Source organism: Staurois parvus, unplaced genomic scaffold, assembly GCF_062004578.1.
Source record: "Staurois parvus isolate SC_StPar_1 unplaced genomic scaffold, SC_StPar_1.0 ptg000154l, whole genome shotgun sequence".
NCBI lineage: Eukaryota > Metazoa > Chordata > Amphibia > Anura > Ranidae > Staurois > Staurois parvus.
In genome coordinates this window covers 13,972,232-13,988,931 of record NW_028317950.1, presented here as the reverse complement: position 1 = coordinate 13,988,931, position 16,700 = coordinate 13,972,232, and the positions used below count along the sequence as shown (strand labels likewise).

The 16,700-nt window shown below is 41.7% G+C and overlaps 1 protein-coding gene across 1 annotated transcript in view; it reads right to left on the bottom strand.

Moving 5' to 3' along the window:
- The window catches only part of RALGDS (ral guanine nucleotide dissociation stimulator), a 227,798-nt gene extending 212,133 nt beyond the window's left edge, over window positions 1–15,665 (bottom strand). Inside the window, exon 1 of the mRNA XM_089675077.1 lies at window positions 14,743–15,665. Coding sequence (XP_089531203.1) covers window positions 14,743–14,763 — 21 coding nt within the window. The 5' untranslated portion in view covers window positions 14,764–15,665. The remainder of the gene's footprint in view (window positions 1–14,742) is intronic.
- Between the last annotated feature and the right edge of the window lie 1,035 nt (window positions 15,666–16,700).

Sequence of the window (16,700 nt, the reverse complement as noted above, 5' to 3'; positions counted from 1 at the left end):
AATGAATCTCATCTCCTGTGGTGTGTCCCAGAAGGCTGCGGGGGGAAGGTGGAGGGGGCTGAACTTCTGCAGAAAACCAGGTGCAGCTCCCCCTCCCCCCAAAAAGTGCCAAATGTGGCAGTTGGGGGGGTGCAAACAAGTGGAACTTCCCCTTTTGGGTGAAGTTCCGCTTTAAGTTTTGATTTTCTACCTGCACTTGAAAATTCGGTATTTGATTGCTATAGACCAACCTTTTTCAGCCTTTCTATTTTAGAGGAACGCTTGAAATAATTTTCAGGTAAAAAGATTACTGCTGTTAGGACTCTGACATTACCAAGTGGCATTAGCCTTGGTACTGTGCAGGCCCATCAAATGGGAGGTCAATCAGTCACAGCTCAAGGAAACCCTAGCAATATCTGGAGGAACCCTAGGGTTTTGAGGAACCATAGTTGAGAATGGTTGCAACAGATAATAAACTTTAAGTTCTTTATTTCTGTTCCATCAATGTACTACTGATTACAGTTTTCAGAAAGTTTCTGATTTTCACATCGCTTTATCAGCATGACTAAACTGCCTGTAATGATGGTGGAAGATTACATTGTATAACTTTTCAAGGAGTTCTCTTCTCTAAATTTATCACAGCGTGACAGAACAACAGTGCACACCCACTCACTCTCCTTTTAATGGCTTAGAATGTCAAGAATGTATTTTTCTTGATATGTTCATTATAATACTGAGAGACAGATTTTATAGATTAGGAAAATGTACAGAATTAAAGGGTCAGACTTTACACAACTGATATTTCTATTAGGGGTGATGATATCTAGTTTGCTGAATCAACAACTGGTACTTTCAGTCCTTGGGGACTCCAGCAGTGAAAATTCTGCACTTGGTTTACTAGCTCCGCCTACCTGATACAGCCATTTCAAGGGAATCTTGACTTGTAGGGTTCTTTATTGTACATTTTGGAGAATGCAATATGGAGCTGAAAGACTAGGAAATGGTAGTAAAGGTAGGGTCAGGCTAGGAACTCAGCAGGCATCTCAGACATGATCTGTAGTATGGGTAATAACAGTTCCATCTATGGATGAGGTCTGTTAGAGGAATAAACATGCTGTCTTGGCTGGTGTAAGCACGCATGCATATGCCACAATCATTGAACACAACAAACGCACAACATTTGCATCTTCTAACCATTGTTTCTTTTCCTTCTAATCTCCTTACTATGACCTCAGATCAGTAAGTAACCTTCACCAATTGGAGGTTCTGAGGTCAGCATTTTTATCCAGTAGGCTGTGGTGCATTATACATGTAGCATTACTCAATAGACACAAATGTATAAGATATCTCTCACAAACGTGTCATGTGAGAAACATAGGCTACCATTCTGATTATAGTGAGGTCTGACAAACCCCAACCTGTGTAGAGGATAGGGAAGTGGTACTGAACACGTCATCCTCATTTTCCTCAAAGTTATCAAGTTAATAACAAAAATTGGTCAAAACTCCTGTCTATGCTATTCATTCATGGAAGGTGACTTGTTAGACAGTCTTAGGCTCCATGCACACTGGCTTAAAAACATTGCTACAGGAGTTTTGTGTTTTGCCTGTAGAAGCAGCTCAGTGTTCCCCTATGTGTCAATGCTCATTAAGATGATTAGAGGCATATTTTAAACTCAACGTTTAACCTCCCTGGCAGTAATCACGAGTGTGGCGTGAGGTTACTTTTCAGTACCAAAAGCGGTAACCCCAGAGCCACACTCGGGATTACACTGTAGTGTAACTTACCTTGTCCCTGCGATCCCCCGATGTCCTCCCGCTGTGTTCTCCGGCCGATGCCGGCATCTGTCTTCCGAGTTCCCTTCTCTGCGGGGGCCGAAACACAGGGGGGCGGAACCAGCGGGAGATTCAAAAAAGCAAACAAACCATGACATACACACAATACATTGTAATCTGCTAGGATTACATTATTGTATCAAACCATTTCACCTCAGTTTTGTTCCTAGTGCTTTGTGCAGTGCCCTGCCTGCACTTTTACCGTTCTTTCTGCCTGGAAACTTGAGAATGTCTATGGCATCCACAAAACGTCCCTTTCATTCAAAAGCAGTTTTAGACCAGCTAGAAAACAGCGATAGTGAATTAGAACCACTTGCAGAATTAAGCGATAGTGATTCGTGGGTAAATTCATCATCAGACACTGAAAGTGACGACATCGACAATTCTGCGACTGAGTTCAGTGATGTGCGAACTTGGTGCTCTATTGACTGTGGTATGGATCAGGCAGCGCCCCCAAGATTCCCATTTACTGTAGCATCTGGTATGAAAGTAGACGTTGAACACGGCAACCCCTTGGCATACTTACAATTATTTATGACCGATGAGGTTATTGAAAAAATAGTTACATAATAATAATACATTGCATCAAAGAGAGCACGAAAAGGAACAAAATTCAATCCAAAATACAGAAACTATGGAATGGCAACATCTTCTGTTCTTTCACTCATTGAGCCATTGCTAAATCAGGGCTATTGCGTAACAACCGACAACTTTTATACGTCTCCTGAACTTTATGAGTTTCTTCTGCAAAACAAAACAGATGCCTATGGAACCATTAGGGCTAACTGGCGTGACATGCCGCCAATGTTTGGCAATAAGAAGCTGAAGACTGGAGAAATGGTTGCCTGTCACTGAGATGGAGTGACAAGAAAGATGTGTGCCTAATGAGTACAATTCATAATACCTCCACTGTTATGGTACGCACAAAAGGTGGGAAAGAAATCATGAAGCCACAAGTAGTGATAGACTACAATAACACCATGGGAGGTGTTGACAGAGCTACCCAGCAATGAGGAAACAGCAAAAGAAGTACTACAAGAAGATCTTCAGGTATCTTCTTGAGCAATGCTTGTGGAATGCCTACATTCTGCTCAAAAAAAAAAGAGTGACAAGCCTTCGACTCATTCTGACTTCATTTGAAAAGTTGCAAAACGTATCTTTGTGAACAACCAAACACCATCAATGGCTGTAAATAGAGCTATCGTCGTGCTGTTGGCATTGTCAACCTGGAACGCCTGACTGGTCATCACTTCATGGACTACATCCCACTAACCGAGAAAAAGTCAGCACCTACAAGGATGTGTGTGGTTTGCTGCTCGAAGCGAGATGACAGTGGAAAGAAAATCAGAAAGGAAACCAAGCTTCATTGTCCTGATTGTGACGTCAGACTTTGCGCAGTTCCATGTTTCAAAATTTTTCATACCCGGGATGTTTACTAAACCAATATGCAGTGTCTAGTAATATTGCACCCTTGTTTGGACAAATGTCAGTGTTTTTGGTTTGACTACATTATTGAATTAAATGTATTATTATTATATTATTATTTTTATGATTATTTATTATATTATAATTTATGATTTTGTGTTTCAAACTTTATCATACCCGGGATGTTTACTAGACTCTTGTTTGGACAGATTTAAGTGAGTTATTCCTAAGAATTACAGGCCTACAATAAAAAACAACAAATTTCCATGCAAAACAATGAACCGCTTTGACATTCAAAAATATTGGTTAAAGTCAGGAAAAAAAACCCTTCTGGTTTTTGTTTTTGATTGGAGCTTTCTGGCAGAAAAAATGATAAACTCTCCTAAACTCCCATAAACTATGTACAAAAACGCTCTATATTAGCATTTTTTCTGCCAAGGGAACTGCTTTTATGCCCAATGTGCATGGAGCTCTAGGAAGGAGTGCAGAGATATCATAAACTTCACCTACCCAGGGTCTTCAAATGATTTCTGAGGAGACCTGACTATTAATAGTCAAGTCATAGATGATCTGTTTAAAAGTAGTTTAAGGTGTAACCATTTTATGAGAAAGGAAATGTTTTATCTGTATTCTATAACATCTACAGTAATTGAGTCACCTTGCTAAATATACAACTAAAAAACAAACATGCCTATATTATAAGGTCCATAAGGCTAATAAGACACCATGGACCTCCTAGGAGAAAGACACATCATAGATACATCATATTGGTGTCTAACAAATAGTATTTTCATTCTGCTAAATAATATGCTGGTTTTCAGATTGTGAAACCTTGCTATATGTAAATATAGATGTACCCAGGATAGTTGGCATTAAGGGTGTATCTACTGGAGCATTAAAAAACACTCCATCAAATCTACAACACACCCCCAAGACCTTTTGATATGGTGGGACTTAGCTCTGCAACAGTCTCTGCAGGGACAAGGAAGAGTGGTTGCTTCAGTAGCTGTGAACTCTTGTTTTATTGTTGGAACTACTAAAAATTACTAAGAGGCACATTTGGAGAGTCAGTGACTTCTGCATCTACAATGGAAGGTGCCCGTTTCAATTAAAATGTGTGGTGGCAGCTACCATGTGTGTGTAAAGGGTTAACTGCTTAGTTGACCTGTCCCAGCGATGGTCACTCTGCTGGTGCTTAGAATGTTCTCCTGTAGGCTGGAAAACCTCTGTATGCAGTGAGGCTGAGAGTGTGTACTTGTCACAGATATGTCTTTCCTCTGAAACTGCTAGTTGAATAGCTGTCAACCCAAAGGCTTCAGCACTTTAAATTGCAGAGAAGAAAGTGTATGCAGAAGAAACTGCCACTGTTGCCTTTCCCAATGGACACAAGTAGCACACTTGGAGTTTCCATCTTCCTTCTCACTTTACAGTGGCACGAGGGAAGGATAGGCCCCATCATATGGAAATTAACAACAGGTTGGAGAAAAGGATCAGTAAAACAGCCAGGAAACTGGCAAGAAACTGACAAGTTTCCTTTGGTTTCTTGGAAATAAACAGGTCATTACTGCTCTGTAGAGTGTTATAGCCATCACATCACAAGAGCACTGGCCTGTAAATGGTGCCTCAGCATGAAATCTCAACTGTGTATCAGGCCAAAGTAGGTCAGCTGCAAAAATAATAAGCCAACATTGACATATACTTCCGATTCAATACAAAACCCACAAGAAATCAATTAGGACCGGCCGCAAACACTCTCCGAATGCTAACTTAGTACAATAGACTTTCCTGGGCTTTTACGTCAATTCTAAAAAGCACATTCCATTGTTTTTTTTTTTTAATGATCTGTGTTCGAGGAAACGTTTCCTGAGGGAAACATGGAAGCGACCATAGGTTATTTCTCATTCTGAAATTACTGGTTTTCTGGCTAATATTGTCATCCTCTTACTTTTATACTGTAAACCCTTTGCCTGCTAGGATTATGGAAAGAACGATATGTAACTTTGCTGTGACTTTCCTGATCTGTACATTAGCTGCGGGCTGCGGTCAGCAACCAACTCATCAGCATAGCAGCCAGCCCATCAGCATCTGTTTTAAAAAAAAAATATATATATATATATATTTTTTTTCCCCCCTCCTATAGACATAATTAAACCAAAAAGTTTGGAAGATTACAGAGTCTTGAAGCAATTTTCCTAAACTGGCCATACTTTGCTCCATCTCTGAAGACTAAAAAAGAAAACTTAATTGATTCCCTCATCCATGCTGAACACTGCCGGCTACAGACAATACTCTAACAGTGATGGGAGGTAGTCACTGTTCGGCTGACAATTTTCCACCCGGCTCCTTTGATGTTTAAATTGACTTTTGTTGAGTTGGGTGATACTTATAGGCAGGGGTGGACTGACAACTTATGGGGCAGTGCCCGAGTTTCCAAATGGTCAGTCCGCCCCTGCTTATAGGGCCACCCATGATTTGTGCCACCCATGGCTGGAGTCATGGGTGGCTTGATGAGTCCAAAATTCAAGCCCTCTATTGTCAGCTTTACTATGTCCAGGCCTGTCTGACACCAAGCCTTTCTTCTCTTTTTAGTGAACATGCTTGCCACAGCCCTATTCCTTCCTATGGATGTGTATCACCCTCCTAGTTTACCTAGGAGATGCTAGAGTGCTGATTATCAATGAGGAAGGCTGAGTAGCAGCCTGGGTGTAATAGCCAGAAGGTCAAATTGTGGTCAGGAGTTGAGATGCTCTGCAGGTTGGCCTCCCCTAGAATTTACCTATGCACTAGGGCTTTGGAGGAAAGTTCTTAGAGGCAGTGGTATATCTGAGGAGTGGCTGGCTTGCACTCTAGAAGGATCCTAGCCAATCCTCAACAGAAGGCTTGGTAAGGGGCTGAAACACCCTTAAATGTGTTGGAGCATGCTCAGTTGCAGAAGAGTTTGGGTGGAAGATAGAGAGGAAGATGTGAGGCTGAAGGCAGGAGGCTATGAGGAGGCCCAGTGGGATGGGGCCTACCTGCAGGCCTGGAGCTGGAAAGAGCAAGGACCACCTGTATGGCAGGGAAGGAGCAGCCCAACTAAAATGCCTGTAAGCAGCCACCAACCCATCAGCGGTACAGGAGAGAATCTGAGTGAGTACCCCTGAACCCCCTGGGCAGATAGGGAAAAGAGCACTCTGATGGGAAACCAGATTCGCTGTCTACTTGGGACTATCAATTTTTAAAGTAACAGGCACCAGATTCCCTGTTCAGGGAAACCTCCAGATTACTAGGTGAAGAAGAGGAGTTCATCTAAGGTCTGGGATGGTACATTAGGAGACGCTGGCTAGCTCTCCAACAAAGACTGTATTGCAGTGAAGGCTTATATTTAATTCCAGGAAGTTGTCCTCAGTTCATCAGTTTCTTTGGGCATCCTGTACAACCCTATTCCAGTTTAAAACCCTTAAATAAAACAACAAAACCAAAGCTCAAGGACTGATTTCTAACTCTGGATGCAAGCCTATGTGTTACCTGGCTGTGCAGGACTATAGAGAGACCCAAATCTTCTAGCGACTCCTAAGGGGGTGGTGCTACAGATGGTTTATATTCTGCTGGATTGCTGGGACTACCATGCCCATTCAAAAGAATGAGTGAAGCTGGAGTGCGTGTTCACACTAGTCAGAAGACCCATTCGGGGTGTTTTTTCTGCAAATAGTTTTTTGAAGATCTCGGGAGCATTGATGTAGGTAAGCATTTTAGTGTGCGGACAGCAATATGAGATGGTGGTTTATTATTACAGGACATCTTTACAAAAAATGTAAGTTGTCTTTTAAATCACCTAATGGCTCCTCATAGCTCTTGGAGTCTATGGTGGTGTTCTTGAGTCTCTTGGTCTACAAACTCACAATGGCCTCTACCAGTGATCCTTTTTCTAGATTTTTTATGTATATTATAAAAGATGCTAAAAATAAATGCAGCAGTGGCAGTACCCAAGGTGAGTGGTGAAAATGCAATAGCAAGGACTATAGTAAAATTTCACAATTGAAATCCCCATGAGACTTTAAAAGCCGGGGGGGTGACTGCTAGGGTGTACCAATGAGAGAACAAAGGATGGAAAATACTCTCAATCTAAAACAATTCTATAATACATCATGACAACTCTTTTTGTGGATCTTTGGTTTACTATTTTGGCAATTTTGAGGAAATCCTCGAAGATGGCTTTGATAACGCCCTATAATGAGTCATCCACCACTTATCTTACTGGCAGGTGCTATGAAGCCTGGTAATTGCTTTACATCAGCCTAGGATTGAACAAGCAGGCAACATGTATCCAAAGAAGCTGATCTCATCTATAATTAATAGAAGAGAGAAAATTTACATCTAATGTCTTCTTAAGTGATGTCTGGAACAGGAAGGAAATCCCATGTTATCCCTTGGAGTCTACTGCCTTCTAGTGGGCACCGTATAAACTGCATTTTGCACGAACATTTCATTGTAAAGACTGAATTCTTTACAATGAGGTCGTTCCATCTACATGCCATATTTCAGTTAAAGGTGGCTTACTTTATTTCTCCTTGCTGAAATTTTTGGTGTTTGCATTCTCCTGTGTGTGTTCCAACTCATCTTTTTACATTTTCCACAGTATAAAAATAAAAAATCTGGCAGAGATTGTAGGAGCGTACTATTATAGGCACAGCAGGTGAATACAGATATATTGTAAATTTGAGTGATATTGTCAAGACAAGGCAACCAAAATATGAGTCATATTGTACAATATATCTTTATTTGATATTTCTACACATATTAAAGATTAAATCAAATTCAGAATGCTTCGTATTTAAGATGCCATAGATATCGCAGCGTCCATATTATTCATAATATAGGATCCAATAATTGTACGGTGATTAAAAAAAAAAGTAATAAACTATAAAAGAAACATTGGTACAAATTTGAAATACAAGGATAACAAGGACCTCACTCACAAGCTACTAAATGACTGCCTAGTCTCACCACTGGGTTCAATTTAAAGTATAAGTGAGCCATCACCTTGTAAAGCAACCCAAAATAGAAATGAAAGGCAAAACATTTGTGTATAAATATAAAAACATTATAAATGCCTTGAGTTTCCCAGTGAATGGCTGTGCGGGGTGTGTGGGGGGATGGGTGTCAGGACATGTCTGATCATTGGAGGAGAGCAGCCTGAGTTCCCAGCACAACTAGATAACTGACCACACTGTACTCTCATACCTATTGTGGCCAGTTTTTAATAGGAAAGCAGAGGGACTAGCAGGAACACCAGGGATTTCATACAAAGGAAGCAATAAAGAGAGAACAGGATACTTTTTTCATACAATTACATGGCACAGCAGGCACATATCAGGAATATGAAACGTTGGTTTTACATATTCTTTATCAAATCACAAGATTATATTCAGTATTATAAATAGGGACCATGCTGACATTGGCCTAAACACTACTTTACATGTTTATAGAGCAATAGGACTGGCTGGTTGGGAGTCCAGAAGGTGAACAACTGTATCTTCCCCTCTTCCTTCCCCTTTTTTCCCCACATACTCCCAACCATTCACATCTAAAAAAATTAGTTGGCCACCATGTGCCACCTTGTTGGTGCCTCCATGAGTGAATATCAATAATCAAGTACAGTAGTGTGTACCCATCACTGACTAGTCCCTAGTGATATCATCCTGATGGTAAGTCTTCTCCTCCTGGAGCCTGAGAGGACCTCACCTCTGGACAGCCCATAGGAAGACCGCTTCCACTGTGCACTGAGGAACTTAGAAGACTTGGATCCAGCATATCATGTCACCATGGATTTAGGTAAGTAAAGAGGGCTTTTAGGTAGCTTTTAGGAGGAATGATAAAGGGTAGTTGGGGGGCATTCCCAAAGTACTGAAATTGATTGCAGCATCATATCTGTATTCTCATTGGAATCTTTAATAAAGAATTAATCAAGTCTCTGTTGAAAACATATACTGTAAGAAAAATAAAAACAAGCATTGCATAGACAAGTATGAAAGTCAGCAATCGTTGTGCTTGTATATGTTTTTTCTTGTGCTGTCCCTAAAGGGTAGGTCCGTCTAAATGATATTTTTCAATTATAGGTGGAGTATGGCAGGCTAAGGTACCCATGGGTTTCGTACATTCTTTAGGGGCTACAATGGTGACATTACAGTACCATAGTTCCTGGATCACCTTGATGTTTCAGATGTTTACTCCTACTTTCAAGTGTAAATCACACACGTTCCCCAACCCACAGGTAAACACATTGCTCTTTAACAGACATGGGGGGGGGGCATTAATTCTTAATGGCACCCCTGTGCATTGGAAAACAGAATACATTTTGATGTGCACCAATCCGCGTGGTGCTGTTCTGTACGGCAGCATTTTTAAAAAAGGGTGGGGACTTTTTTCCCACATCCTGGAGGTACAGCAGACCATTCAAATGAATAGCCCTGCCTTTAAGCATGCAAACCACAAAAAACTAAATAAAAAAAAAAAACAGGAAAAAAAAGAGTGGTGGGCTAAAAAAAAAAAAAAAAAAAGGCAGGAGAGAGCCTGGCTACTTGACCTGTCAAATTCATGTTCCGTGTGGTACCACAGGGTCCACAACTTAGTAATTTTATGAATGGGCTACAAAATGCAGATTGTGGTGTGAAGTAACCTAGCAGTTTATAGCAAAGCTGATAGCAGTGATAAATTAGCCCCCATGCATTGCTGTAATGGAGTCCAGTGTTGTCTTCCTGCAGTGGGTTTTTCTCACTGCTTGCTCCTCATTGCGCATGTGCAAAATTGACCCTACGGCAGCCAGGGACACGTCCCAGGAGGCTGCAGGCGGAGAAGGGGGAAGGATGAGTGATGTCAATCTCACCTAGGTAATAATTCAGAAAGTGGGAACGGGTACCAACCTGCTTGCCAGTCAGGGGTGAGGAGAAGGAATAGCGATATCACTTTTGATTAATGATCTGTTTTAATGTGCATTGTGGAGATGCATTTTAAGGCACATTAGTGCAACCCATATGTGTGATCGGACACCTAGCGGTTATGCTGATGGCAAGTTGCAGCCAAATACAAGGGCCTTACCCTTTACTTTGCCTGTGTTCTAAGGAAATCTGTCTGTTAGGAAATATAGGAGCTCTCTTTTGCTGAGCATATTCTAAAGAAAAAAACAAACACTAGTTGTCTGGCTTCAATACTTGGTCACTGACCAGAAATGGGTTTGGAGATCAGAAGGAGTTGTGACTATAATTTGACTTCTCTTGCTGCATGCTTTTTTCAGGTCAGTGACTGTGAAAGTATGGAAGCCATTCAGAGCCAGGAAACAAGCAATTTCTGAAGGAGGTCAGCTATGACAGCAGGAGTTGCTACCTTGGCCCCATTGGGAGACCCCCCTCTCTTCCCATCAAAGGATCATCCAGAAAGACAGCTAAATCTCCATAACTGGGACACAATTATTTCTTTATCCCACTGAGGAGAGTTCCACTCACTTTCTGTCTCAGTGACCACACAGGAAACGATGGGGAAATATCTGCAGTGGGGACACAGACAATATGAAAAACCTGCCAGAGTTTTAAAAGGCAGAATTTTTTTTTTATAAAAATCCCCACCCCATAAAACAACAACAAAAAAAAAACCACACCAGTATGATACACTGGTCATGAAAAAAACAAAAGCCACTGTGAGGTTAGCCTCCTCCAGACAAATATCACTGCTACAGCAATTATCTTCACTTCCCTTTATAGTAACTTAAATGTGAAACCTTTCAGGTTCTGTACAGGCCAGGGGCGGACTGACTATTTGGAAACTCGGGCACTGCCCGAGGGCCCGGGGTCAGTAGGGGGCCCCATGAGATGCCCTGGTACCTTTTTCATAGACTTTTTTGAGTGTGGGCAAGGACACAGGGGCCCCATGATCCCCTATTGCCCGGGGGCCCCATGAGTTGTCAGTCCGCCCCTGGTTAGGACATGTCTGATCATTGGAGGAGAGCAGCCTGACTTCCCAGCACAGCTAGATAACTGACCACACTGTACTCTCATACCTATTGTGGCCAGTTTTTAATAGGAAAGCAGAGGGACTAGCAGGAACACCAGGGATTTCACACAAAGGAAGCAATAAAAACAGAACAGGATACCTTTTTCATACAAAGTACATGGTACAGCAGGCACATATCAGGAATATGAAATGTTTCTTTTAAATATTCTTTATCAAATCACAAGATTATATTCAGTACTATAAATAGGGACCATGTTGATAGAGCAATAGGATTGGCTGGTTGGGAGACCAGGAGGTGAACAACTGTATCTTCCCCTCTTCCTTCACCTTTTTTCCCCACATACTCCCAACCATTCACATCTAAAAAAATGAGTTGGCCACCATGTGCCTCCTTGTTTGTGCCTCCATGAGTGAATATCAATAATCAAGTACAGTAGTGTGTACCCATCACTGACTAGTCCCTAGTGATATCATCCTGTTCTCCTTCTGGTACAGGCAGTTGTATTTACAAACTTTATAATGTGTCACTTTATAAGAAGCAACCTCATAGCTTGGGTTTACTTTTAAAACGAAATTGCAGCCCCATAAATCAATCAATCAATCCATCAGCACTGAACCACTTCTAGTCTCAGCAGCCAAAAACGAAACGCACGTCAATGTATATTTTTTTAGAAAACTGCTACCCTGGCCTGGCCATGTATGTCCATGTAATGTTCACTACTTCTATTTCATATTTTTGCAAGGAAGAAGGTGGAGAAGTGTGGTCTGTAATACACTAACCATTATTCTCTATGTTTTCAATCCCTGCCTCAATGCAAGTGAATTGTCAGAAGATTTGTGATTTCGTTCAGTCAGTCCTATCCTTCAGACTGCACAGCCAGGCCCTAGAACTCACTTTTCTCCACTGCAGTTAAGAAAGACAGCTTGGTCACCAAAGTGCCCCCAGCCTGCTGATTGGATAGTAAAAGGACATCCCCACACTGATGAGGTCACCTATCTACTCTCTTCTTTGCCTCTCAACGAGCTCCCACTGTTAGACTGAGAGCACTGTGTATTGTAGAAGAACCCAGTTGGCTCTATTAGATTTCCTCTCCCAGTATGAGAACTACATGCAGCTAGATAGATTCGGGTGCTTATATTATTCTGTTTCAATAATTTTTATTGAAAGTTTTTCACACACAAAAAAAAAATAGCCAATACAGGCATAGTATATCAGCATTTGTCAGAGGAAGAAACAAGTAAGAATCTGCAACACAGGAGTATGTTGCCAACAAATAAGTGGAAGTAGCAATTGTAATATGTAAATACTGGTTTGCATGTGTAAGAATATAGTGGAAATGTAACAGCAGTGCATATAGGAGAGGAAACTGGTAGATCAATTGCATGGTCTCCAATAACGGGAGACGGAACCTACGCAGAAAGTACCAAGTACCCTTTAAGGCACAAAAAATTCCTGTATAGTGAATAATTGATAGCACATAAAAAGTGTGAAGACATCATTAGGAAGAATAAAAATCACAAGAAAAGAGAAAATAGGAGGAAAAAGTAGGGAGAAAAAAGAGGGGAAAAAAAGGCCAAGACCCATCTGACCACAACTCCTGGTCAGCACCATAGGAGTCATCACTAAGGAGAATGAAAATATTGTATTCAAGGATTCCATACTCTCTCAAACCTTATTGATCTATCCCCGAGTATCATGACCAGCTTTTCATTTTTCAAAACCCAAGTGAGCTTGCGCTTCATCCGCACCAGATCAACCAGTGGCTTTTTCCAAGTGGTCACAATGGCTATTTTAGCCACTAGGAACTTAAAGTAAATCAGACTCTGGATGTGTCTAGGCGCACCCTCAACAGGTTCGTTGAGTTAAGCAATTCTGGGGTTCTTAATAATATTTACCATGGTGACTGAGTATATTAGGGCATGAACCCATATCCAGAAATCCTTGACTTTGCAACAAGACCACCATGTATTGAACATCATGCCCATTTGTCAGTAGCCCTGAAGACAGAGGGCTAAAGAATCTGGGTACATTCTGGAGGTACCAGATGCCAGCAGGATAAAACTTTAAAGCTTGCCTTTACCAGTGAGACATTCATAATGCCTTTGTATGCTCTTACTGACCAGTCTCTTCAATCCTCTTCATCAATTTCCATCCCCAATGCTTATATTATTCCATATTTAAATGAATTAAGTATTTTCAATAACTACATAAATGGATTAAAAGGAGTTTTATTTTCCTTGAGTTTAGTTTATTCTCCTCTGAAGGCCAAGCTAAGGTTCCATAATTCTTCTAACTCCAATCATTAGTGTTATGTACTTTTCTTAAAGTGAACCTGCTTTTAGTCAAATCCTGGGAATTATGGAATGGGTAAGGGAGGGCCAGGGCTGAAAGTCAAGGGAAAAGTCAAATGGGTGTTGGTGGAGCATTAGAGCCAAAGCCAAATAGAATTTGGTGTAATTTCTGGTCTTAAACAGAACTAATCCTTACTGTCCTTTTCAGCCAAGGAAGCTGCCATCTTAGCCTCTGTTTGATCTGCAGTTGCCATGGTGCTGCACATGTGATCAGCTATGACGACAGCCATTTGATAGCTTGACAGTTTAGCTGAGAGCTAACATAACCACACTAATAGCTGTAGCAATTATAATTCATGGGATGCCTTGAATGTAATTGTTGTGGAAAACTGGTAAATCAGTGGGTTCAGTTCCTTTTTAAGAGGCAGCTTTCTGACATACGAGGTATCCCTATGGGTCTACAGAGCAGTCCACAGAAAGTGTAAAGCAGGGCAGTACCACAACTATGTGAAAAGTCCAGTAAACATTTGGCTAGACCAGTAAAGGATTATTAACCGTGACCAGAGATCAGTAGGTGACTCCAACGCGTTTCATGGGCTCACAGTTACCCTTCATCAGGGCGTAAGCAGTGGACAATGTGAGCAAAGGATCAAAGGTTAGTATATTATCAATTTGGGTGTCAGTCTGAATAGGTCAGACAGGCACCTGCAATGATACTATATTAATACTTGATCCTTTGCTCTGGTATTTTTTCTTAAATCACTGTCAACATTTTGCCCTCATGAATGAGGGAGTTGTCTTTAACTTGCCTAAAAGAAAAGTTACGGAAATCATGAAGCTTGTTCCATGGTTCGGGGCAGGAGGTGGCTCCCGGACACACACAAGGGATTTTGCACTTGCTTAGTGGCGATGATAGGGTTTAACTTGCCATTTTAAGGGAAGGAAACCTGTACTGGGACAAAAAGCTGCTATTGCTGACTTCAGCTATTGCAAATGCTAGTTGTTGGGATGTCATGGTGATCCAACAGCTTCTTGTCTATCAGCGGCACATACATTGAACAAGTATGCAGATCAGGACTTGACATCCAAGTGTAAATGGCAACCAGAGGCTACAACCGACTATCATGCACAGAATCAACAATTTTGATTTATGTGTCAAATGCAAATAAATAAACTCAACAATGACAGGCACTGCAAATGTACACTTTATATAAACACAACTTACCTGAGTATCAAACATCATCATTATCGTCCGCTCCTCATCCTTGCCTTGTGGCCAAGGAAATCCAGTGTAATGAGGGAAACTGAGGTAGTTGAGGGAGCTTGTCAAGTGCTTCTGCCCCTCAACCCTGCCTCAGATCAGACAGTGTAGGATGTAACCATGCATTGAGGTCACTTGAGATGACAGAGATCACCAACCTGTCAACAGATCACCCATGGTGTGCTGGAGTCACTTAATCCAAGGTGCCAATCCAAAGTGCCATCCACAGCCTTCCTCCAGCAGAAACAGTTGAAGATGGTCTACCTGAAGAGCTAACCCTAATATCTCAACAGAAGCTGAAAGCATATCAACCGACCAATAACCAACACCCGGAAAATGCAACATCAACACAACAAAAGCCAATGCAAATGATGGAATCCTGCAGGAAAGTAGTCATTTAAAGGGACAAAGACTTGCAGCCTATCTCCGAAGCCTTAGAATATCCACCATCGTGCAAAGATTACAGCATCTGTGCAAAAATTCAAAAATAATCAGCCATTCCTCATCATCTTTGGAAATCCATTGTGTGTGGTTTTTCTTCATGGGTTCTGCAAAGTGAACCCAAAGCTGAAGTCAGTGGCTGGTGACATCTGTCCTTGTCTCACCTTAAGGGTTGAGGAGGCATCTGATGAGAAGATGGGGGTGCATATGGAGGCTGATCACCCTTACAGAGGGAACGGAGGACCTGTGTGATCTTATTAGGGATAAAGATAGCAGTGTCAGTTTGCAGAACAAGGCAGCCGGCTTGTATGTGGCAAGGGAGGAGGAGGGGGCTTCTTGGTCAGGGGGTCTGTGGGTGATGGACAGGGACAGTGCAGGAATCCAAGTCCCCAGGTTAGGTGAAGACACATTGCTGTATAGCTACAAAGGCCATGCAAGCAGGGAGGAGAGGAGAGAGAGAGAGAGAGAGAGAGAGAGAGGGATGGGAGGAGGGGGAAGAAGAGAGTCTCCTGCTAGCCAATGACAGCAGCACATCTGCACAATCCAATGGCTGAGATGTAGAATGAGATTTGCTCTTTGCAATTTGGACTACACTTCACAATCTAAATTCCACCAACACAGCGCGCTGCTTTCACCCTGCATAGCGCAACGCCTGTCTTATTTTACATGCAAAAAATTATTTTTTTATTGCATGCCAAACAATGGCAGCTGGAGTGACAGTTTGGAAAGGGCAGGCACTAGGGAGTGCCCCGTTTAATTGCCTGTATTAAATGTCCTCCTCCTCCACCTCCTCTTTTCTTCAATAAACCAGCCATTTATGGCTTCAAACCACCCTAACCCCCCCCCCCCTTCCTTGTACGAACACCCAGGGGTCCCAAATCCCAGTGCTGTAGAGGGGGCTGTCACTTTGAGCCTGGATGTTGCTGTGTGTTTGTATTATTAATAGACACTGGATGTATACAAGGCTGCTGACTGCAATCTATGCATATATATATATAGCAGCCTGTCTGCCTCTGTCTTTTTCCTACATGGCCAGACAGGTGTACTACACTGATGACATAGGTCACTTTGTGAAAATGAACCCAGTCCTATGTATTACTGGGGTAGGGACATGACTGTATGTAATAAGGTATAGAGGTAATGGGGGTCTTCTAATGCTTTGTGAAGGTCAGCTCCACCCAGAACTGATATTTCAGTTTTTCTTGGCAGCCGGGGGGTTAAATCGGCCGACAGCATTCATTTTGGAGGACACAAGTGTCTTGGCTTGCAATGTACAATAATAATCACAAGAAAGATGTAGATTAGGCACGTTCACATCTATTTTACCAAAATGGAATGTACTACAAAAATCAATATGATCAAAATAGAAATAACAAAATCATTAGATGGTGACTTGAAAGCTTACAGGATTAGAAAGTGTTATATTAAGCGCTGTAAGTGTAAAAAATAATAAAGTACCTTTACCCACGGTTCACACTATT